We start from the raw sequence: 23,002 nt of genomic DNA, 5'->3' as shown, positions 1-23,002 counted from the left end.
GAAGCTTCTAAAGCTAAAGGTGCCGATGCTTGGTGTCATTTTTAAATCTGATGTGCTGCCTTTTAATGATCATACATGATCTGCCTCACAACGACTCGTGCAGTAGAACAACTGTTGCTGCAGCATCACAGATCTCTGGGAGGCTGAAATACACCCCCTCCCCTCCCCCTCTGAAGATTCAGATTAGGACTGTGGAGTGCCAGCTCCGTCGCAGGGTTGGGGGTTTAACGCCATGCCAGTGCCCTACTTTGAGTCAGTGAGGGAGTGAGTGAGACGAATGTGCAGCGGCATCCTCCAGGCAGCGTGACTTTGAACTCGCTCCCAGCTGAACCCACGGATCTGTGTCACAGTCCCATTGTACCATCTAATGAGCACAGCTCTCATATCCTCACTGCTTGAAATTACAGATTTTTTTCCCCACTTGCTGATAAGAGGAACTCTGCGAAGCCGCTGATAGGAGGCGGCGTCTTTCATTAGTGTCGGCAGGAGGATGCTGTCCCTCCAAACACTGCATCATTAGCTATTCATGGTGCTCACATGTATTTCTAACCAGAATACATCTATTCACATATTAATGTACATGACCCCCCATAGTGCCAGATGACTCTCAGAGCGGCCTCTCTAATTGTGTTTTTAATGGTGAAATGAATGCACAGGCTCCAGGGCACAGTTGCATCCTCTGTCTCTACATTTATACAAAGATATGACGTATTTACAATGTTTTAGAAATAAGGAAAAGCCCAAAATAGCTTTCTTTGTATTCCAACTATATTTTATTTCACATATTTGTGATTGCAGGGTGGTTGAGCCCAACATTTCTGTTAAATGTAACATTTATAATAATATATGATGGAACGTTATTAATCCCACGTTGGAGACATTTCCCCGTATGTGAACCTGTAACCCTGAGGGAGCGGCCGGTGGGAGCTGTCTCACTCAGGGACACTTCGTCTGTGGGTTTGAAGCTTAGACCTTCCGCTCCTCAAACCAGCGCTCTAACTGAGCCACCAACCACCTGTGCAGTGTTCGCCTTGTTCCCATCCACTGACTGATGATCAGCTGGTAACTGCTTTTTGGATGGGCTGTTTTTGTGTCTTTTATCAGGTTGCTGATTTACGGGCAGTACTGCAGCCACATGGAGAACGCCCAGAAGACACTGGATGAGCTAATAGCAATGCGAGAGGATGTCAAGATAAAAGTGGAGGTAAACGCAAACACACGCTGAAGCAGGTGGAGACAAAGTCAATGAACAACCTCACATGAGTCGAAGCGCTGGACAACGTTGAGGGCATGTATTTGTGTGCGCTGTGATTAGGATGAGGCCTGTAGGAACTGTGCATGTGGTGCCTTTTCATCCTGCAGCACGATGTTCCTGCTACGAACACGCACCTCTGGTTGCTTCACTGGCCGAACTCCAGCTGATGCTGAGCTGGGCTCCAGTCGACGCTGTGAATGTGGAAAATGACACAAAGAAGACAAAGGCCATTTGTGTGATTGAATTAGTTGTAATTTCTAAGTTCAATATCCACATGCAGCTCTGGATTCATCCTCCAGAGTGATTCTGGATCTGATCATGTTTGTCTCCTCCACATCTGGACGATGCTCCATAGAATAGACTGTGGCATAGAACAGTTACAGCAGCTTCCTCTGACTCACACTAAAGCAGCTTTGTGACCGTATGAAACAGCTTCAGTGTTGAACTGTGCCTGTTGCTCCAGACTTCTAGAAAGTGGATAAAGAAACACCTGCGGTGCACAAAGGCCGGTTTCTTATGGAGTCAGGGGAAAGTTCATTCATTAGCCTGAGGAATGTCGCAGCGAGCGAATGGTTGGCACAGACAGAGCTTTTGTGCCCTGGAAGAATAAACTGGCCTCATTGTTGTTAATGGAGTGAATGTGTGGAAGCAACAACGCAGTGAATGAAACATCACACGGACGCTTGTTGGGGAAAAGTCCTAACGTCGGCGCCGCTCGTGCCGTTTTCTGCAGGAATGCACCATGAAGGTGCAGGAGGGGAAGTTCAAGCTGCAGGATCTGCTGGTGGTTCCAATGCAGAGGGTGCTGAAGTATCACCTACTACTGAAGGTACAGTCCACTCATGCATGCATGCGTCAGCATTATCTCATGCAGCTCCTTGCTGCATGAGATATGAATGCGCCTCTGATGTCGGGGTGGAGGCAGGTGTTTACGTCAGGTGACTCAGCTGCCGCTTCTCCGTAGCAACAGTCTCTGCAGCACTGAGGTCGAGTCAAGCGTGAAGAAATCAGATTAAACGCAGCCCATTTCACTGCTTCCCACAGCTTCGCAGTAAAACATGGCGCTGAAGCCTCGGGGGCAAATCCCGACGAGTCTGGATTTGTTTGTGTGCGTGTTGCCAAAGGGCACGTTTTCAGTTAACGTATATGTGTCACAGTTTCCTGTTCAGTCATGGTGTGACCACAGCTCAACACCATAACACCAGGAGCAGCTCCTGAACCAGGCTTTGAAGGTGGAAACGCACTGTTAACATTCTGCAGAGTCAGCAAGTCGTGGGATAAAAATAAAGCAAATGAGCGTCTGATGGGGCGAACTGCACCGTTTCCCCCTGACTGAGCTGATGGGAGCCCGTGAAGGACAATCACAGCACTAACGACGGCTCAGTGTTGGAATGAACATTTCCAGGAAAGACGCAGAATGTTCAGAATCTATTGTTAATGAATGTACTGAAATTTAGAAAAACAGAAAACACAGAGATTTGTTTTTCAGACAGAACTGGAGAGACTAAAAGCGAGACTGGTTTTATTGGACGGCAGCTGAACAACATCTGATCCGTTACCGTGTGTCTCTGGAGACAGAACTGAGCCCCTTCAGAGGATGTAACATATTTATTATTGATTGGCATTAAAAGGGGTCAGTGTGGTTTGCAGGGGACAAGTCGTTTAATATCATCTTGTTACTGAGGCAGAATGAGCGCTGGACGCTAGCGTCTGTTTACTGGCGCTGTTGCAGATGCTGCAGCTCAGATGTTTGTTAATGAAAATCTTGATCTGCAGGAGCTTTTAAGTCACTCGACTGACCGACCGGAGAGACAGCAGCTCAAAGAGGCACTGGAGGCTATGCAGGTCTGCTACACAGACATGGTGTCATAGAATCACATGATACTAACGCATATTATTATGGCTCTGAGTGCTTTACATGCGTGTCTCTCCCTCAGGACTTGGCCATGTACATTAACGAAGTCAAGAGGGACAACGAGACGCTGAAGAAGATCAGCGAATTCCAAAGTTCTATAGAGAACCTTGTAAGTACTCTGTTTGTTTGTCCGACCTAAAAGCACAGTTGCAATCGCTGTGGTTTAAACTAATGTTCTTATGTCCTGAAAAGCTGCAGAACAATGTTTTAGTGTTTCTGCATTGGTTTCTAACATTACAGCTTATACTGGTCATGTTCTGATGTCAGGCTACTGTCAAACAGCACAATAGACCTTTGGACTTTGTGTTTAAATGCGTGCACATTCTGTCTTCTTCTAATTTCTCCCTTTCTGCTCACTCGCTGTCTGAAACTTTGACTTGTTCATGAGCCTCTGATTCAGTACAGACTTTGTACAAAGTTGTTTGTGGATTTAGTTTGAAAATGAAGGATCAGCTTGTTTGTGTGTGGCAGCGTCCTAACTGGGTCCAGTGGACTGACGTGTGGTGTGTGTGTGTGTGACCTAAGCAGCAGGTGAAGCTGGAGGAGTACGGTCGGCCCAAGATAGACGGCGAGCTGAAGGTCTGCTCCATCGTCAACAGAACCAAACAGGACCGGTGAGTCAGAACCCTGGAAGCAGAACGAGCAGAGGCCTGTGGACGATCACTGACTGTGTGTGTGTGTGTGTGTGTGTGTGTGTGTGTGTGTGCGTGCGTGCGTGCGTGCGTGCGTGCGTGCGTGCGTGTGTGTCTGTGTGCGCGACGCCAGGTACATCTTCCTCTTTGATAAAGTCGTCATTGTCTGCAAGAGGAAAGGCTACAGCTACGAGCTCAAAGAGATCATTGAGCTGCAGTCGTATAAAATGTCGGACGACCCCATGAACAACAGAGACATGAAGAAGGTAAGAAGACGGATCAGAACCCGTTGCTGCGAATCCTGGTGATTCTTATGAGCGCTGCCTTCGGCTCGTTGGTCTGATCAGACACTAATTCTGACACTGAGTAATTCATGCCTGATGCATCGTGCTCCCTCGTGCTGCAAAAGTCATGGAAACGCAGCGTTACTTTGGGATTCATGAAACTGTGGCGCCGCCGGTCGGAGCAGGCGCTGTTTTGCATGTGTCCGTCCGTGTTTGCATGAGTAACTGGGTCTTTCTCTGGTGTCTTTCTTTTTGCATGCCGACCAGTCGAGTGGGAAAATGGTAAGTTCCAGCCGCCTTCACCGACGTCATGGTCTTCTGTGTGGCTGCACGCGGCGCTAACGCATGCGAGCGCCTCTTCATCCCGTTCACGCTCACATTAACTGTCCCCTGTGTGATCTGTGCCGTTGTCCCCACGCGTCCTCCTCCTCCCCAGTGGTCGTACGGCTTCTACCTGATCCATCTGCAGGGGAAGCAGGGCTTCCAGTTCTTCTGTAAAACGGAGGAGACCAAGAGGAAGTGGATGGAGCAGTTCGACATGGCCATGTGAGTCCGCTGCTCCTGAACGCAGCTCAGTAAATGACCTCGCTGCCTCCAGTCCGTCTCATTTGTCACCATCCAACTCCAGGTCCAACATCAAACCGGACCGGGCCACCGCCAACCAGCACAACTTCCAGATGCACACGTTCGATAAAAACACCAACTGTCGCGCCTGCAAGATGCTCTTGAGGTAAATGACTGATGACTGATAAGACGCTGGTGATGAATAATGGATGAATGATGAACTCATGCAAACCTTCCAAGGACCTCTGCTACAAGGACCTGTCAGAACTCGTGTAAATATGCTTCACGTGCTGTTACATCGGGCTGCATTTATTATGAAGTTTGATGATCTGAGCAACCGTCTGATCTGCTGATGTAAAATATGATGATGTATGATATGAATGAGGAGCGCTCTCAAAAACAAGTGCTTCTTGAGTAAAGAATAGAATTTTTCACTCTCTGAGCGCCGTGTGGCTCAAACGAAGCGTCCTGTGGACGGATCCTCAGCGTTTCATGCATTCATGCATGCTGTTTGTCCACATTCGGTGAGCTACTGACGAGCACATTTAAATCCCAGCATGCTTTGGCACCAGCTGCTCGTTGCCGACGCCACCAGCGGCGGTCGGTGTTTTTAGCGCCGCCCACGCGTCCGTGTGACAGGACCCCGTCCACGCGTCCGCCGTTTCAGCCGCTCAGCTCCGCTCTCTGTTCTGACACACATTTGTCTGACCTAAATTCAGAGCCATGGACGTCAGGGAGCGTAGGTGCTAATTACTGCAGCCCCACAGGAACCCAGCGTGATTTATGGCACGTACTGCTCAACGTGGCACAGTGTGATGCGTTCCAGCGTGCGTTACAGCTGGAATCACAGAATCCACGCATGTTTAATGGAGATGCAGCAGGATGTGCAGCCTCCATCACAGAATTATACTAAGCAGCCGCGGGTCCCTTGTGGCTTGTACATATACAATTCAATTTGTGTCTGAGACGTTTCCTGTTTGCATTAGTGATGTGTGTGTCCTCCAGGGGCATCTTCTACCAGGGCTACTACTGCTCTCGCTGTGGAACCGGAGCACACAAGGAGTGTCTGGAAGTGATCACCATCTGTAAAATCAGTAGGTGTTTCCTCCGATCCAATAGAAAGCCTGATTGTGAGCTGCAGGCGCTCGAGTGACACATGACATTGTGACATTGTTTTCCAATTGCGTTTGGATGTCTGGTTCTTTACACTGTAATGAGCAAAGCCTGTTTCTGACCCATTGTTTGTTTTTGAACCTTCAGTTTTCATACAAATACTAAAACCAAAGTCCAGCAAAACAAACCGTTTTGTTCATCCTAAGTTCATCTCTTGACAATAACAGCAGCCAGTTTCACTAAAATGCTGAGTGTTTATTTCTTTTGTCTTCTGTTCCAGATCCTCATGACCTGGTGAGTATCACACTGGTGAGGCCTGGATTATCATCCTCCTCCTCTAAATCTGATTACCCTCATACCAGCAGCTTCCCTCATTGCATCACACAAGTGTAACCTGCACTAACAGCTGATGCATTTCTCTTTCAGGAACCGGGGATGTCCTCAGGTAAGAAGCCTCCTGTCATGGAGACGTGAAGCTGCCCTGTCTGAACCCTGGTTGTTACTGACACAGGCCTCTACTGCCATCTAGTGGACACACCCAGTACATGAAAGACAAACAACATTCCTTCCATTCCTCCCTTATCCCAGCCCTTGTCTTCTCTGTTGTGGACACACTCCAGACATTTCCTCCTCCTCATATCAGATCCAGTTTAAAGTCAATCCTGAACTCTGTCCACCTGCACCACTAGAGCACGCTTCTGTCTCCAGGTCCAAAGATGGTGGCAGTGAGGAACTACCACGGCACGCCGTCACCTTCAGGGAAGACGCCGCTGTGTTTTCAGACGGGGGACTTCATCGAGCTGCTGAAGGGCGATCCAGACACCACGTGGTGGGAGGTACAGCATCAAACCCTCCATCACTGTCATACAGCTGTGTATGACACTGTCTGTGGCTGAGGCCGCGTTGAAGCCACCACATGCTTCTAATGTCAGACGTTGAGGCTGGAGACAATGGAGCCGAGAGTGATTTCCAGTCCTCACCTCGTTCTGACATAAACAGTAACCAAGCGTGTGTGAGAGCTGACGGATCTCACTAGGCTGTAATTAACACGTCTCTGCCTGTTCAGGCCTTTGTCAAAACAACTCTCAAGTCTTAAATGACAGGCAAATAATCTGTAGCTTCTAAACGTGGATGTTGATTCAAACTAGAATGATGAACAAGGAGACAATGTGACTACAGTCATCAGTTATATCTGTAAAAGCCTTTAGAACTGTGGTCTGCGGCTCTCTTCCTCGTTAGCGTTAGCGTTAGCGGCTGATTGCGGTGCTGGACCTGCCTCCTGGTGATGTGATTCAGGACGGACGGAGAGCGATGTGACACCGGCTCCGGGCGCCGGACGCTGCGGCTGAATCACCCTCTGACGCACTAGCAGCTTTTTATCACGAGGCTTCTCCCACGGATCAGGGCGTCTTTCTGAAACTATTAGTTCACGCGCTGTTGGTTTATCGCTCTGGAACCGTGTCAAACGCTGCGAGGGATTTCTTCAGGTGGCAGCGTTCCTATGAAGCTGAGCTCAACCCGACAAACGCGTCGACCGCGTCCGGGTCGGATCCCCTCTAACGCCTGCTCCTCATTCGTGTGCTGCAGGGGAAGCTGATCCAAAGCCAGAAGACCGGCTTCTTCCCCAGCTCCTGTGTCAAGCCTTGTTTGGACCCGAAGGTACGTCATGGATGCAGACACTTCTAATGCAGTCAGTTTCCCATGTAACAGACGAGTGACGGCATCGCCTGTGATTTCTCTCAGCCGTTCCAGTCGTTTTCCAGCAGGCAGTGCTCCAGGGAAGCAGACTACTATGGATACCCATGGTACGACCTCCGCGTGTGGGTTAAAAGGAGTCATCAGTGCATTCACTGAAGCCGTTCCCTTTATATGCTGAGGTCACGGCGTTTACTCTCTGTAGGTTTGCGGGGAACATGGAGCGCCAGCAGGCTGACAACCTCCTGAAATCCCACAGCAGCGGGACCTATCTCATCAGAGAGAGGACGGCGGAGGCCGAGCGCTTCGCCATCAGCATCAAGTGAGTGTTTCACATCTGACAGGACGGGAGAATCTCACAGGAAGCGTTTTACCCACAGCTCCAGGGGAACTAAAAACAACAACCTCTCACAGGCTCAGACTCAGCTTTTCTCCCAGCATCTTCCACCTCGGGCTAATTACCTCTCACTAATTGATTTTTTTTTAATTTGTTTATATGAATTTCCTCTAAAAGCTTTCTATCAAACACAGATAATTTACGAGCTGTCAAACAGTGACGTGTCTGAAGCAGAAAGGCTTTTGCACAGTTGTCTTCAACTTCTGATGACAGGTGCAAACTGCTGCAGGGAGCAGTTAAACGAGTCGCAGTCAGCTTCATTTACCTTCATTAGTTCTGCAGATACACAGAGTAACAAGTAACTAACAGAGCAACAGAGTCAGTAGAAGATCAGGGATCCCTCTTTAGAAGCATCCACTCTGGGAGTGTTCATTCAGGTCCTCAGACTCCTCATAGAGCAGCCTCGTGGCCGGAATGTGGAGCCATCAGCAACGATCACAGCCGTTTTTCTCTGGTTTCTCTGTCCTTCACAGATTTAACGATGAAGTAAAACACATCAAAGTCGTAGAAAAGGACAGCTGGATCCACATAACGGAGGCCAAGAAGTTTGAAAGCCTGTTGGTGAGTGCTGCTGCCTCCGCTCATGAGCTGCCGCTGCTTCAGTCTGAGTCTGTGCCTTCCTGGACCCGCAGGAGCTGGTGGAGTACTACCAGAGCCACTCCCTGAAGGAGAGCTTCAAGCTGCTGGACACCACGCTGAGATACCCCTACAAGGCCAGGGAGCGCTCCCTGCCACGGAGCAGCACGCGCTCACCAGGTACGGGCCACACCCAGACAGCTGCTGATGGCTGAGGCTGATGGCTGATGACTGATGACTGATGACTGAGGCTGACGCTGAGGCCGATGGCTGAGGCTGAGGTTGAGGCTGATGGCTGGAGGCTGATGAGGCTGATGGCTGATGACTGAGGCTGAGGCTGAGGCTGAGGCTGTGGGCTGAGGCTGATGACTGATGACTGAGGCTGATGCTGAGGCCGATGGCTGTGGGCTGAGGCTGAGGCTGATGACTGGAGGCTGAGGCTGATGGCTGATGACTGATGACTTAGGCTGTTGGCTGAGGCTGATGACTGATGACTATTGGCTGAGGCTGAGGCTGATGGCTGTGGGCTGAGGCTGAGGTTGAGGCTGATGGCTGAGGCTGATGGCTGAGGCTGAGGCTGATGGCTGAGGCTGATGGCTGAGGCTGAGGCTGAGGCTGAGGCTGTGGGCTGAGGCTGATGACTGATGACTGAGGCTGACGCTGACGCTGACGCTGAGGCTGTGGGCTGAGGCTGATGACTGATGACTGAGGCTGACGCTGAGGCCGATGGCTGTGGGCTGAGGCTGAGGCTGAGGCTGAGGCTGATGGCTGTGGGCTGAGGCTGAGGTTGAGGCTGATGGCTGAGGCTGATGGCTGAGGCTGAGGCTGATGGCTGAGGCTGATGGCTGAGGCTGAGGCTGAGGCTGTGGGCTGAGGCTGATGACTGATGACTGATGACTGAGGCTGACGCTGAGGCCGATGGCTGTGGGCTGAGGCTGAGGCTGATGACTGAGGCTGAGGCTGAGGCTGAGGCTGATGGCTGAGGCTGAGGCTGATGACTGAGGCTGAGGCTGATGGCTGATGGCTGATGACTATTGGCTGAGGCTGAGGCTGATGACTGAGGCTGAGGCTGAGGCTGAGGCTGATGGCTGATGGCTGATGACTATTGGCTGAGGCTGAGGCTGATGGCTGAGGCTGATGGCTGAGGCTGAGGCTGATGACTGATGACTTAGGCTGTTGGCTGAGGCTGATGACTGATGACTATTGGCTGAGGCTGAGGCTGATGGCTGAGGCTGATGGCTGAGGCTGATGGCTGAGGCTGATGGCTGAGGCTGAGGCTGTGGGCTGAGGCTGAGGCTGTGGGCTGAGGCTGATGACTGATGACTGAGGCTGACGCTGAGGCCGATGGCTGTGGGCTGAGGCTGAGGCTGATGGCTGTGGGCTGAGGTTGAGGCTGTGGCTGAGGTTGAGGCTGATGGCTGAGGCTGATGGCTGATGGCTGATGGCTGATGACTATTGGCTGAGGCTGAGGCTGATGGCTGTGGGCTGTGGGCTGAGGCTGAGGCTGAGGCTGAGGCTGAGGCTGAGGCTGAGGCTGATGGCTGATGGCTGATGACTGAGGCTGGAGGCTGAGGCTGATGGCTGAGGCTGATGACTGATGACTTAGGCTGTTGGCTGAGGCTGATGACTGATGACTATTGGCTGAGGCTGAGGCTGAGGCTGATGACTGAGGCTGAGGCTGAGGCTGATGGCTGATGGCTGATGGCTGATGACTGAGGCTGGAGGCTGAGGCTGATGACTGACTGACCTACAGGCGCTGTGGAGGCAGGTAGGTTGTATCTGGAGGGGTTCAGACGCCTCATGGAGGCGCCGCTGCAGATGACGCCATGACTCGGCCTCATCTTGGTGGCTCTGACCTCCCTCCACACAGAGGACCGTTGGCCGAGAGCATAATCCAGGGACCGGCAGCACGTTGGGCTTTGACTGGACATCGCTACTATTCCTCTGAAAAGCTGTTAAAACGTTCAGGCCCAGAGCTTCAACCGTTGCCACCTCAGACACACAATAATAATAATGAATGAAGTCAAGCAGACGTCCTTCTGTTCGTCCCCAGGCCACTGAACCCTCCTGACTCGTACATAGACACTTAAAGGGGGTCTGAGGTCAGTCTAGAAGCTGTGGCCCATCAGGTTCTCAGTCGTCACCAGCGCTGAGCCGCTAACAGGCTAACAGGCTAACAGGTTAACAGGTTAACTGCTCTGGGCCCATGCCTGCATGTCTCCTCTGTGTGTCCTCCTCTCAGCAGCCACCTGCGCCTCCTACAACTTCTCCTTCCTGAGTCCGCAGGGCCTCAACTTCTCCTCTTCTCAAAGCTCAGCTCCCTTTTGGTCAGGTACTCGTTCTCTTTCTTCTCCAGCTCCTGTCCTCCCTGCATTTCACCGCCTGTAATTCCATATGAAGCCTCTGTTCTCCCGTCCTCATTACTTCTGTTCTCTGGCGCTCTTTTCATTAACGGGAGCATTTGGGTTCATCCCGGGATGACTTTCCCCTCATTAAATCAAGAAAAGAAACCAATTTCCGTTGCTGTGATGAAACAACGTGTCCTTTCCCATCGTGCTCGTTTGTCACTGTGTTACTACAGCGTGTCATCCTGGCCGTCGTCCTTCTGCTCGTTCTCCCCAACTAATTACTGTTACAACATCCAGTTTGACCTCGTCCACCTCAATCCCCCTCTCACGCCTAGAGATGCCTTTTTATTACACTGGTTATTTTAAGTGAAGCCATTACGCGGTGATGTGTGCTGAACTGAGGCTCCATTTCCAGTATTTACTCCGCGGGTGGTCAGCACGGCGGTCGCCAGGTACAACTTCGCTGCTCGGGACATGAGAGAGCTGTCGCTGCGAGAAGGCGACATCGTGAAGATCTACAGCAAGATCGGTGGAGACCAGGGCTGGTGGAAGGGAGAGGCCAACGGACGGGTGAGTGGAGCTGGGACTGGATCTGCAGCCAGAAGTCAGTCATGTCCACGACCGGCTGAGCTCATGCTAATGTTATAGCACGCTCCAACAGGCCCCGTAACCGTTAGCGCCATTCAAATAGCTCCAGACGACAGGAATTATCTGCTTTGTTTACATGTAAAACAGAGCTCCAGGAGCCTCAGAATCAGACCACAGGATCCTTTAATGATCCCTCAGATCTGACTGCATCCTCCCTTTGTGACAGTCAGTGATCAGCAACATGGTTCATTTATGTTTCAGCAGTGTGTTCTAATTAATGCGCGCGCTGGCACAGCTTAAGTTAAATCAATATTGACCATATGCATTTCAAGGAGTCGGGGAGGTTGTTGCCTAGGAACGGCTGAAGGAGTGTTTGAAGCAGCCTTGAGTCCAGATATACTTATCTGCACTGATGCAGATGCTCCTGCCAATTAGAGCGGAGTGCAGTGATACAGAGGCTTTAACGTCCATGCTTGTCCGTGTCTTCCAGATCGGATGGTTTCCCTCCACCTACGTGGATGAGGAGGGCGTGCAGTAAAACTGGATGCCGCGGCCTGGCTCCCTTCAAATCAGGAACCGTCCTATGCTGTTCTCAGAGAAAAGTCACCCATTTCTCTCCAGGAGAATGAAAAACGAGCTCCTCTTCTGTCGTGGGTTTTGCTGGATGCTCGTTTTCCAGCCCGTTCCTCTATCTTCAATTATGCATCGGCTTTGCTTTTGTTTGGATGTTTTCTTTTCAGGGTGTCCGCTTTAATTTCTGTTCAGGAAAGAAGCCTGGATTCGCTGTCCGCCGGCGTCCACGTGCTCTGCAGAGATTTCTATTGAACTGAGGACAAAAAAAACTGGATACTTTTATGTTCCGGCTCTGATGTTTATGCGAGGTGAAATAATTGTACAGTATAGATAATTTATTGAATAGAGATTATTATCATTACTAATAATTACTGCGGGGAAGTGAAAGCAAAGAAAAGCTAAGAACCCGCCGTGTGTTACTGTTGAGGGATTTTGCCTTAGTCGTCATGGCGATGCCTTGAGGTTTGACACCAGTGGAGGGAGTGGACTGTGTTGACTGGTTGGACTGGTCCATGTATGCATGTGCGCGTGTGCGGCCCACAGACACAGACCCACGCAGGGTGCGGTGCCTTGAAGCTACTGGACCTCAGCACCAGTGCAGAACCCGGCTCGCTCCCTTTTGGAGCCATGAACGTGGCGATGCATTCAAGTCATGGACGGAGGACGCTCTCAGCAGAAACCAGGAGGATCCGCGTTGTTTTTAAAAGACACCAGTGGAACAAACTGGGGACGCTTCACTTCAGCCCCGGCGTCTGGATCCAAAGGGAACCGCGGAGGCTTTTGTAGCAACAACACACTGTACACAGTTCACTCAGCTTCAATGTTTCACATTTGCAAAAGGGAACAAGAACATGTTCATATCTCTGCATTCATCGTTTCACTGTTGGATTTTTTTAATTGCACAGAAGGTTTTTCTGTTAAAACTGGACCAAGGTTGTTTCTCATCATTTCGCGTCTGCTTGGAGTCTGACTGTACTTGTGCATTGCCTTAGTATCATCGTTTTTTTACAGATAATCAGGTGACTCGTGTCCTTCCCCTCACTGTTAATCGGTTTACAGAACATGAGTGAGACAGGTTGGTGCCATGCAGATTCAGAAGAATTTAAATGTGAATGAGAATGATGTGGTGATTAAAGCATAAAACAGGAGTGGTCCATGATGTGCTGACTCTAAAAGCGGCTGCTGCCGCATGTCGTCATTCACGTCCAGCCATTACTCAATGAACAGCTCCTCAGATAAGGTGATTTGTATCACAGGCTGCTTTCTTTACTCATTCTATGACCTCTGGTTCCATCTTAGGCTCATGTTTGATTGACTTGCACTGATTTTTTGTCTTTAAATGAAAAAAATTAAAACAAATAATAGTTAAAAACATTCAGTACTTAATAATCCAAAACTTTGATCAGACTAACCAAGGACCAAGGGGGGGGGGGGGGGTCAGGGCCTCCAGGCTGAGGGTGGAGTCGGGTCGCTGTTTATGTAGTGGACACAAACCCATTGCATGTGGATGTTTCATCTCCTATCAGTGCTTCATTGTGTCCACTTTTTATGGTATTTCCACATGAGGTCTATCATGGAATAAATGTTTCTCTTTTGGCCTCAGATCTGAGACTGAATCTTTTTATATGTTTAAATTCAAGAGGGCCCAGTTCAGCGACTTTGACGTTATTTTTCCGTTTTGTAAATTTGAAGATCAGCTTTTCTTTCTTTCACCTGCTTGTGGGAAGTCTTATCTCCTCTCATTATGTCACTAGGATTATCTTAAAGTAATTAACAATTCACAATGTTATCAGAGCATCGTCGCCCAACTTGGAATCCAGCTAATTAAACTCCGACCAGACTCCTCACGTGTCCACGCTGGCTTCAAAGCTTCTACTTCCACAGGAAGCCTGGGTTCAGACCACGTATCCGCGCCTGCTGTCGTACTCTGGGGTGAGGCGGCTGCGGGGGGGCGGAGGGGTGAGGCGGCTGCGGGGGGGCGGAGGGGTGTAGACGTCGCTGAAGGAGCTCAGGTCGGACCCGTCCACCGGACGGTACGACGCCGGCGGGCGCTGACTGGCGGCCTCGTGGCGGCTGACGGGGCGGCTCTCAGGGGGCGGGACGTCCTCTCTGATTGGAGGAAAAACAAAGCCATTTATTCAAAAGCACGGCCTTCAGTTGCCTTTGCTCGTGTGCAAGCTTCTCCTAGAGCTCCCGCTCTCACACGATACACGCGTTACACGCGTTACACACGTTACACACACTCCCATGTCAACTTGGCTGCCTACAAGCGCCCCGAGGCCTCTCTGCATCCTGCCTCCCTCCGTCCTGGGCCGGAGCAGCTGGGATCCGTGCTGTCGCAGAGGCGACTTCTGCTGCTAAACGGAATAAATTAGCTTCTGCGGCGCTGGATGGAAACAATGCGCTGTCCTCTCTGGCCAGTGATTCAGTGTGTTGCCGTGCAACAAGACGTCCGCTGGGAGCAGGAGTGTGCACAAATTAAATTAAGGAACAATTGTTTAACCACGGTCATTGAGAATTTGCACAGTTGAGCTTGTTTTGTTGTAAACTTTGTTCTTTTATTAAGCAGTTTTCTGGCTTTTGGTTCTTCATAGCGTTGAACTGATGTGAACTTTTGCTGAGGAGGAACTCTGGGCTCAGATCATCTCTTTTATGAGCCTCCCTCTGTGCTGCCAGCTCATTGTATTGAGAGTCCAACTCCTGTATGTCACTGATATGGAGCTGCTCGTATCAGGATCTTTGCTTAAAGTGCTTCTCTGTCTCTTAAACATAACTCTGTCCTCCCACGCTGACACTGCTTTCATTCCTGTCTACTCTGAAAGCACGTGGGCTGTTTTCAAACTGCATTGGAACAGGATTCCAGCGTTTTGGGGCGCCGCCGTTTGCAGAGCATGTGGGAGATCAGGACGGGAGGTCGGCTGCAGAACATGGCCGTGAGCGTGAGTGATCTGCAGCCTCTGCTGCAGCCAGCGTCACTCTGGACTTCAACTCTGAGGCAGGAAGCAAACTTCACCTACACCACTTTGAGAAGGAGAAAACTGGAACCTCACTATTCTGAGCAAAGAATTCAGATTTTCCACTTTAGCTCAGTATTTCAAATGTTCGGACCTTGTTTAATAGAGAGGGATCAAGGTGCCTTAAAACAGGTGTCAACCTGTGAAGTCATTTGTTCTTGAATGCATTCCTTGTTTTTATGTGCAGCACTTTGCCTGAACAATGGAATCTTTAATATTTGTGCTGGTTTTCAGACCTTCATGTTCACAGCACAGTGTTTCGCCTTTAGCTGCTCCTCACTAATTAGACCTTAATGTGTTTGTTGAATCTGAGTAGCTCAACCCTGCGTCGTCCCTGAACCGTCGTTTTCTTTCTGTGATTTTTGTAGAACTACAAACTAATGGTGGGTTTTAAAAGGAGATAGACTTGTTTGGACTAAAACGAAGTTCAAGTGTTCCTGAATTCACTGTATCGTACTAAACATGTGTACTGTATGTGAATGTAAAACGTCAGCATTCAGACCAAGGAGTAGCTGTGATGTAGAACCTGTTGGCAGTGCTTTCACCCATTAAATATATGAATATCCAGAATACTTTAAGCTGTTTCAGGAGGAGAGTTCCACAAAAAGTCCCCCTTTCATTCCTCTCTTCAGCTCTAAGGCCTCATTCACCCGACTAATTACTGGTAACGAGGTTCAGAAACTTATAGAGTCTGTGTTGGTTGTTTGGCAACTGCTCACTCTCAAATATAGGACAGAACCTGGGAAAATAAACCAGTCATAATGGGATTTCTACACAGCTCGTGGGAAATGAGAGGCCACATTAGCGCTGTTAGCGAATAGAAAAGTAGCCCACGCTACGTTTTCCATGTGGACGACGCGTGATCAGCCTGGCAGTCGACTAGTGACCAGAAACCCCCCCTGATTCATGACCCACATCTGCTAAAGCAGCGCTCAGCATCAGACGAGACTTAATCAAGACCCAGATTTCTGCAGATCAACTCACCACCAGGTTTAGCTTTACTTATTAGCTGCAGAAACAGTTTCACACACAGTTAATGTGCTTTTAAAGTGATAATAGTGAACAGTTTTACTTTAGATGAGGTTTGGTTCACATCACTTTGCCTAAATGTGTTGTTGTCAGTACCTGATGTCGTTGGAGAACTCCTTCTCATAGCGGCGTCGGCTGCTCAGCTTCCAGTAACAAAGCGCGAGGAAGAGCAACATGATGAAGAAGAAGAGCAGGGAGCCCACGGAGGTGCCGACCATCATGGCCGCCCTGTTTGGAGCTGAGACAGCGGAGCCAGAATCACTGCGCAGAAGTGGAAACACTGCACATTTCTGCATGTGTCAGAACAGAACAATCAGCTTGTCGCCTCCTGGTCCATTCAGACGTACTGTGTGAGAAGGATGCTCTGCGCAGTATTGTTTGTCCAACTGGATTTTGACCGTTTCATCACGCTGCTCATCAGAACACGCCCCACGCGCTGATGCACGTAGCCGGTAGCGGCCGCGGGCGCAGACGTGTCTGCTGAACGGCAGCGTGATGCGAGTCCATCACAGGTGAGCGGCTGCAGGAGGAGCTGCATCCCAGCAGTGATGGAGGAGGAGGGAGGGAACCAGCAGCAGCAGCAGCAGGAGACAGGAGGTGCTGTAGGACGCGCAGCCTGTGGCCCTGCACGATGACAATGAGCTCCAGCGCGTTATAAAGCTCACATTGTAGCTGCTAAGACTCAAGACGAGAACGGGCGGTGAAACAAGGACCGGTAACGGGTCAAAGGAACGCGGGGGAGACCTGCACCGTCGCTAATGCAAGGCAGTTTTAATTAACCACGGAATTCATTCAGCATTAGTATAAATGGGATGATTTGTGGCTTGGAAGGAGTTTCTGTCAGCAATAATAACGTCTCTCCAGGAGCTCCATTTACAAACCACAGAATTAACCAGGCATTAAGAACGTAGTGCTGAAACTCCAGGGCTGAGCTGCTGCTGTAGGTGTATTTACTGACTGAGCACCTCCATGTAATCAGGCTATTTGTTAGTCGCTTCATCCAACTCAGCTTCACTCTAACTCCTTGTATCGTTGAGTATTTTCCTCAGCTCACAAAGGGCGAGCTCGGCCTCGGGTGCACCCCCACCCCCATGAAAATGAATGATTCTTCGCCTGCAGCCAAAATGGGAGCGCTCACACCAGGAGCTGTGGACTGGACGTGATGGAGGACGGGTCTGGCTCCACACATCACCAGGCACAAAGACACAGTGGTTTTATGGATCCAGAACGCAGCGCTGCCGCTTGAGTCCGGCCCACTGCTGATTTATCCTCTAATGGCTCCCACTGAATCACTGCTGCTCCCAGCGCCGTCGACGTCTTCTGTGTTCGGTGGTTTCTCTCGTGTTCAGAGCAGATTGTCGTCATTTAAGAGAATTCTCCAGCGACTTTTAATTGCAGCGTTATTTCAACGTGCAATTATACACACTCAGCTGACTGTATAACAGGTGATAAGCTGTTATTAATACGTCCGCTTACTTTCTGTGTGTACTTTATAAAGTTTAAGGCTTGTTACATGGCAGGTGAATCATTTCAGCTTGACTCAAGTGCAGCTAAACAGCAGGAAGTGGCAGCAGCCGAAGCCTTCGCTCCGTTCATAACAGACTGATGACGTTACTGAGCAGCAGCAGGAAGCAGAGAAGCACCGCGCTCGGTGCTCTGGACTGTGTGTGTGTGTGTGTGTGTGTGTGTGTGTGTGTGTGTGTGTGTGTGTGTGTGTGTGTGTGTGTGCGTTCATGTACGTGTGTGTGAGTGTGTGCCTGTGCGTGTGTGTGTGTGTGTGTGTGTGTGTGTGTGTGTGTGTGTGTGTGTGTGTGTGTGCGTTCATGTACGTGTGTGTGTGCGTGTGTGTGCGTTCATGTACGTGTGTGTGTGCGTGTGTGTGTGTGTGTGTGTGTGTGTGTGTTTGTGTGTGTTTACATGTTCGTGTTTGTCTGTGTGTATATGTGCACGTGCGTGTGTATGTGTGTAATGTGTGTGCACATGCTTGTGTGTTGCGCGTGCATGTCACTGTGGCAGTTGCTTACGTTTGTTAGCTTTCAGGTTGATTCTGCAGCGCTCGGCTCCAACAGCATTGTTCACTTCACACATGTAGATTCCTGCAAAAGCCTGCGAGTGGATGCTGATTTTCAGCTCCCCGGTTACACTGTCTGTAGACACACACACACACACACACACACACACACACACACACACACACACACACACACACACACACACACACACACAGTAGCAGCTTTGATGTGCAGTAGCATGGTGACGTCAGCAGAGGTCACACTTACTCTGCACGGCCGCCGCGGGGACGGGTTCTGCCCCCCCTCTCCTCCACCTGTACGTTAAGGGAGTGGAACCCGTTGCAGCGTTGCAGTGCAGAGACACGGCCTCTCCCACCAGCTCCCCTCCCTCCACCCAGCACTTAGGCACCGACGGCTTCACTGGAATCACACAGCACACGCATAATGGGCCATTTCTGTTCTGTCTGTTGAAAGTGAATGCTCACCTCAGTATAATGTGTGTGTGTGTGTGGGGGGGGGGGGGGGGGGGGGGGAGTTCTAACTGTGTGGTGGTGGAAGCAGCAGTGACTCAGACATGGTTGATTCTTTCTCATGACGCTCATGGAGAATCTGCCCGAAGGTCAGTTCAACCACGAGTCACAAATCTAAGCATGCGTTCATTTTTAATACCACAACAAAACAAAGAGCACAACAACCATCTGCCCAAGCCTTCGATTCTGGTTCTTCTGAGTCTCTTTTCCTGGATCTGTCCAAAGGCCCAGAAAATGTGTTGTTTGTTGCTGTCGGCAGGAAAACACTCTGGGCTCTATTGACATGTGAGGCTGAGCTGCTACGAGTTATTTAACAATCTGCTGCTTTTCAGGTGGAGGCGATGCAGCTTTTGTACCTGGTTGAGTGTTTTGCTCTCAGACCTGAGAGATATTTGCAGTCACACATAGGAAAATCAATTATAACCGTCTCACACTCAGTGATTATGCTCAAATCTATTCTAAACTCAATCCATTATATTCAGTTACATATTATATCGAGACACAGACTTAGAACAGTAAACATAATCAGTATATAAACGACACTTTATCTTAAACAATAAGACTAATGTAAAGTCAGTGTGAAAAAAGGATTTTTCTGTGGGACATTATTATTCTTTTCATTTCATCTTAGTTTGGACTCTGATTGTGAAAAACAGCTAAAGTGTTTTAAGCCAATCGTGGTCATTTGTCACTGCCACAGTTTACGGTCCACGGACCCTCATAAGAGATTAATTCAAAAGAAGCAATGTTGGTTCAAAGTTGTGACAAATGAACAACACTGACGCGGCCGTTTGTGCGTGGAACCGCTTTTTTGTTATTAATCTAATTACAGGAAGTGATTCAAGCGTTATGAGCAGGACGTGAAACCGGTGCTGGACCACCTGCGTCGACTGCTCAGAGCTTAGAACCCGGAGCTGGAGCTGCCTCGTTAGCACGTCAGTGTTCCGATCATCTCTGTGGTCCTTTTGATTCTACAAGAGGCTCCTTGAAAGTAGGCCAATCATTTTTCTGCTTCACAAATTATCTCTGTAGTAAAAATACTGCATTCGGCCTCGAAATCCTGATAAATAAATGTGCCAAAACCAAAGGCGCCCCTCCTCCACCCCGGTTACTTCTCCAGCTCCTCAAACAGGGCGAGTTGGACAAGAATCAAGTAAATTACTTCACCCCTTTGGCACATTTTAAAACGGAACGCTGACAAATTGCTCTGCGTAAAGTGTCGTTTCAAATTACTGCTGCCTTTTTTCAGTCTGCTCAATCTTTGCCAGTGTCACTTTCAGACAAAGCCATTTTCCTTTGGTCACTTCATTCCATCACAGGGGTCCCAACGGTGACATCACCACGTCCCCGCTCATGCTGTTTGTTAATTTGACCTCTGTGCACCGACTGATGGAAACTAAAGGCTGAGATACTGTAGCAAATATAGAATAAAACACATGAACTCCACTAAAAAAGTTAGCGACTTTAGGAAGTGAGGCAGCAGGTTTTGTTGTTTTCCAAAAAAAGCGTGACTGGTAAAAGGCTTTTATCACAGCAGACACTGAGAATGCCATTACTTTACTTGTTGTTGGCACCCAAGTGACCTTTAACAAAACTGACCTTCACAAATCACTGAGGGACCGAGAGGAGGGACGTCGTGCGGCTCCACTGTTCTTGGATAAAACCACAGCAGCCTTTTCTCTCCACACAACAGCAGCAGCTTCCTGAGACGTTGCTCATCAGTAATGCAGTCATGTGACGCGTTTCCCACCGCATGCATCCGGGCTCGGCTTACCCATTACCACCAGTGACACTTTGCGCGTGTCCACTCCAGGGGACTTCTTCACTTTGCACTGGTAGGTCGCGGCGTGAGCAGACGACAGCCGAGCGATGGAGAGCGAGGCGTCGCCCATGGAGGGGTCCTGAGCAGCGAAGCTGAGCCCTTTGGCCTGAGCCTGGTCGCCATGGAGGTATGTGGTGCCGCCAGAAAAGGACAGGAGCTAGTGGAAAGCAGACCAAAATAAGCATACATGTAATGTAACAGCTGGAACTGCAGTCTGCTCTATGGACTGGACTGACCAATTTGTTGTCTGCTCATTGGCTCAATAAATCAATCAATCAATCTGCAGAGAATCTGCTATGCCATGTGGAAACCTGCGTCACTTGACTTCTGCAGAGATCCTTCTTACGTTTTAACTGCAACACGGACCAGGTTTACTATGGGGTTTAGGGCCGCACAGAGAGGCCTGCTGCCTCATGACCTCAGGTCTGTGGCCTCTGACTGTGAGAACAGATCAGTGCACGAAAGGCAGAATATTCTGTTTAAACTCCACATATTCAGTCAAGTCTAAGCTGGTCACTGAACCTGGTCAATTGGTCCACTTGATACGATAAAATATGTGCTGCCTCAGGCAGAGATGAGGAAGAAAGCGCATCCTTTCAAGTCTCCAACACTAACGAGTCATTTCATTTAAAAGGCCCACGCGGGATAAACAACTAATTCCTGTGAAATTAAAAAGGTGCTAAGAGTTCATCTGCACTCCAGCTTCATCAATTCTGAATTAGACCTAAAGAGGCGCAGGCACATCATGATAGTTTTAAAGAAGGTTCTTGAGAAGGATTAAACGTAGGCAGCTTTCCTTTTTACTCTCCCAATTATTATTCTGAATTGCTGCTCTTGTAAGTGCACAGCAGGTCGGCTAAACCCAGTTCTCTTTGAAATTACTGAAAAGTTATTCAGATTAGAAAAACTTCCACAGTTTCCAAAACGCATGCAAACATCTGAATGCACAGACATTCTGAGCCCTCTGTGACCCCTCTGTGACCCCTCTGTGACCCCTCACCATCTGATCCTTCTTCGTTGTGTCTGGACTGACCGCAGACCATTCGATGTCCAGTTCTCCGGTGTCCGTGGGGCTCAACGTGTAGATGCAGCCCACGGTCACGCTGTCGCCCTCGGCCTCGACAACGGTCTGTGGTCCTGTGGACATCACCTGCAAACCTTGTGCATGCTCTTCAAAGAAATTCAGAATTATGTATTTTATATATTAGACAGAAAACCTTCAGCAAAATAACTAATCCTGCACGTCCTTCATTGTTTCATCCACTTTAGATCATGGTGAAGCTCAAGAGGCTTCAAACCGTCGCTTGACTGAAATTAGCTCACGATAGAAAATGTAAAATTACACACAACAGCTAAATTGGCCTTTAAAGAGCACATTGCTCACTGTTTAGTTTGAGAAGTGCACAACTGTGATATTAGATGTAATTGTGTCAGTGTCTGTATGATGCACCTACTGTACTGTACTGGTTTTAAACTGTGTACGCGAGTAGAGGCACAAAGTACATTTTATTCATGTGTATGCAATCACTGTAATGAATAACAAGCCTGAAAAAACATACACAAACACATATGAGCTCATATCCCTGGAACATCAGGGAGTCACTCGTCCTCTGGCCTGATTGGACGCCTGTGAGCGCCATGGTAACATGGGGAAAGTCACACCACTGAGGGGCGATGAGACCAAGCTCGCTAAACAAAGATGCTGCGTGGAGTCCAGCATGAGAGCACGTTAGCACAGTTACAGTACGTGCATATGTGAGTGTGTGCATCAATACTGTACCTACGCTCAGAGTCCCAGCCCACAACAGGAAGGCACACAAGCAGAATGGGCAGAAGGCGGCAGACATGCAGCCACAGCAGCCGTGTCCCAACATAGCGCTGTTTGAGATTAAACCAAGTGGTCAAACTGACTGACCATGACAGAAAGGCAGGTTAGCACATGCAACCGGCTAGCTACGTAGCATTACAGCTACAGCGTCAAAGGAAGGTGAGTTTTACCTGAGTGGAGCTCTCAGATCCACACACACATCCAGTACAAAGGACGGAGCGGGCTGTTGTGCCTGCTCAGCAGGGAGCCCCTCCTCGTTTGGCAGAAAGGCCTCTGATTGGACGGCAACACCTGTTTTACCTGTTTCCCAGGATGTTTCCTTGGTATTTGCTCCCTCTCACTTGGCCAAATACTTGTGTTTTGTTTGCACCACAGTTGAAACAATGAAATGGATTGAAGAGTATGTTTAAAAATTTGACAAAAAAATGACCAGAAAAGAAAAACAAACAATCAAACAAACACATCAAATCAATGATCCAGAGTTTCTAACAATTGAACAAAACTGAGCTGTGCTAGAAAACTAAACACAATGCTTCTATGTTCAGTGTAAATTATTTTAAATGTTGAGTACATAAATAATTCATTTAGATCACTTCTGACTAAGAGGAAGAGAGAACATGAGTCTCAAGTGACAGCAAACTAGCTGTTCTGCCTAAAACATGAGCCGGCGAGGTTTGTATAGATTACCAGGGTTTATGAAGAAAATCCCAGCGCTTATCTCTGCGCCACATCTACAGAGGCAGCCTTTAAAATGAGAAACAGTGGGACATCCTTCATCACACAGGCACAAAACTGCTTAGTGACAAAGGATAAAGGACTTTATCTCA

General features: G+C 49.1%; 2 protein-coding genes across 17 annotated transcripts in view; one reads left to right on the top strand and one right to left on the bottom strand.

Annotated features, from left to right (window-relative positions):
- The window catches only part of vav2 (vav 2 guanine nucleotide exchange factor), a 102,844-nt gene extending 89,756 nt beyond the window's left edge, over nucleotides 1-13,088 (top strand). For 3 of the 13 annotated variants that reach the window (XM_029168874.3, XM_029168876.3, XM_029168881.3), the window contains 21 exons: nucleotides 1,105-1,204; nucleotides 1,989-2,084; nucleotides 3,032-3,100; nucleotides 3,193-3,279; nucleotides 3,696-3,784; nucleotides 3,936-4,068; nucleotides 4,354-4,368; nucleotides 4,523-4,632; nucleotides 4,715-4,816; nucleotides 5,656-5,744; nucleotides 6,044-6,057; nucleotides 6,190-6,208; nucleotides 6,472-6,599; nucleotides 7,351-7,422; nucleotides 7,507-7,568; nucleotides 7,664-7,780; nucleotides 8,329-8,416; nucleotides 8,488-8,611; nucleotides 10,674-10,763; nucleotides 11,195-11,349; nucleotides 11,858-13,088. In XM_029168874.3, coding sequence (XP_029024707.1) covers nucleotides 1,105-1,204; nucleotides 1,989-2,084; nucleotides 3,032-3,100; nucleotides 3,193-3,279; nucleotides 3,696-3,784; nucleotides 3,936-4,068; nucleotides 4,354-4,368; nucleotides 4,523-4,632; nucleotides 4,715-4,816; nucleotides 5,656-5,744; nucleotides 6,044-6,057; nucleotides 6,190-6,208; nucleotides 6,472-6,599; nucleotides 7,351-7,422; nucleotides 7,507-7,568; nucleotides 7,664-7,780; nucleotides 8,329-8,416; nucleotides 8,488-8,611; nucleotides 10,674-10,763; nucleotides 11,195-11,349; nucleotides 11,858-11,905 — 1,807 coding nt within the window. In that variant the 3' untranslated portion in view covers nucleotides 11,906-13,088. Of the gene's footprint in view, nucleotides 1-1,104; nucleotides 1,205-1,988; nucleotides 2,085-3,031; nucleotides 3,101-3,192; nucleotides 3,280-3,695; nucleotides 3,785-3,935; nucleotides 4,069-4,353; nucleotides 4,369-4,522; nucleotides 4,633-4,714; nucleotides 4,817-5,655; nucleotides 5,745-6,043; nucleotides 6,058-6,189; nucleotides 6,209-6,471; nucleotides 6,600-7,350; nucleotides 7,423-7,506; nucleotides 7,569-7,663; nucleotides 7,781-8,328; nucleotides 8,417-8,487; nucleotides 8,612-10,184; nucleotides 10,764-11,194; nucleotides 11,350-11,857 lie in introns of those variants that run through there. The other 10 variants (XM_055513462.1, XM_055513463.1, XM_029168883.3 and 7 more) reach the window with 9 other exon arrangements.
- LOC114866759 (coxsackievirus and adenovirus receptor homolog) lies at nucleotides 1,202-22,488 on the bottom strand. 4 transcript variants are annotated; one of them, XM_055513481.1, is made up of 9 exons: nucleotides 22,346-22,440; nucleotides 22,128-22,225; nucleotides 21,348-21,517; nucleotides 20,300-20,504; nucleotides 18,263-18,415; nucleotides 18,008-18,130; nucleotides 16,331-16,607; nucleotides 16,080-16,244; nucleotides 1,202-1,446 (listed from the first exon to the last, which is right to left on the bottom strand). In XM_055513481.1, the coding sequence occupies exons 2-9, from the start codon at nucleotides 22,219-22,221 to the stop codon at nucleotides 1,401-1,403; spliced, it is 1,233 nt and encodes a 410-aa protein (XP_055369456.1). In that variant the 5' UTR covers nucleotides 22,222-22,225; nucleotides 22,346-22,440; the 3' UTR covers nucleotides 1,202-1,400. The 4 variants fall into 4 exon arrangements, with proteins under 4 accessions (XP_055369456.1, XP_055369457.1, XP_055369455.1 ...); XM_055513482.1 differs by lacking the exon at nucleotides 1,202-1,446 and adding an exon at nucleotides 12,809-14,049 and having other exon boundaries at nucleotides 22,346-22,488; XM_055513480.1 differs by lacking the exon at nucleotides 1,202-1,446 and adding an exon at nucleotides 12,809-14,049 and having other exon boundaries at nucleotides 22,128-22,257; nucleotides 22,346-22,372.
- Nucleotides 22,489-23,002: the final 514 nt, after the last annotated feature.

This window comes from Betta splendens, chromosome 12 (genome assembly GCF_900634795.4).
Source record: "Betta splendens chromosome 12, fBetSpl5.4, whole genome shotgun sequence".
In the NCBI taxonomy this organism is placed as follows: domain Eukaryota; kingdom Metazoa; phylum Chordata; class Actinopteri; order Anabantiformes; family Osphronemidae; genus Betta; species Betta splendens.
The sequence above is the reverse complement of the archived record's forward strand: the minus strand, read 5'-3'. Positions and strand labels throughout refer to the sequence as shown.

Bases quoted from the DNA above. Each gene is read 5' to 3' on its own strand.
- LOC114866759 (XM_055513482.1), bottom strand. From the start codon at position 22,221: ATGTTGGGACACGGCTGCTGTGGCTGCATGTCTGCCGCCTTCTGCCCA. The intron at 21,518-22,127 runs GTACAGTATTGA...ATTTCTTTGAAG, and splicing joins GGCTGGGACTCTGAGCGTAG to AGCATGCACAAGGTTTGCAG. The intron at 18,131-18,262 runs GTAAGTGTGACC...GTGTGTCTACAG, and splicing joins CCCCGCGGCGGCCGTGCAGA to ACAGTGTAACCGGGGAGCTG.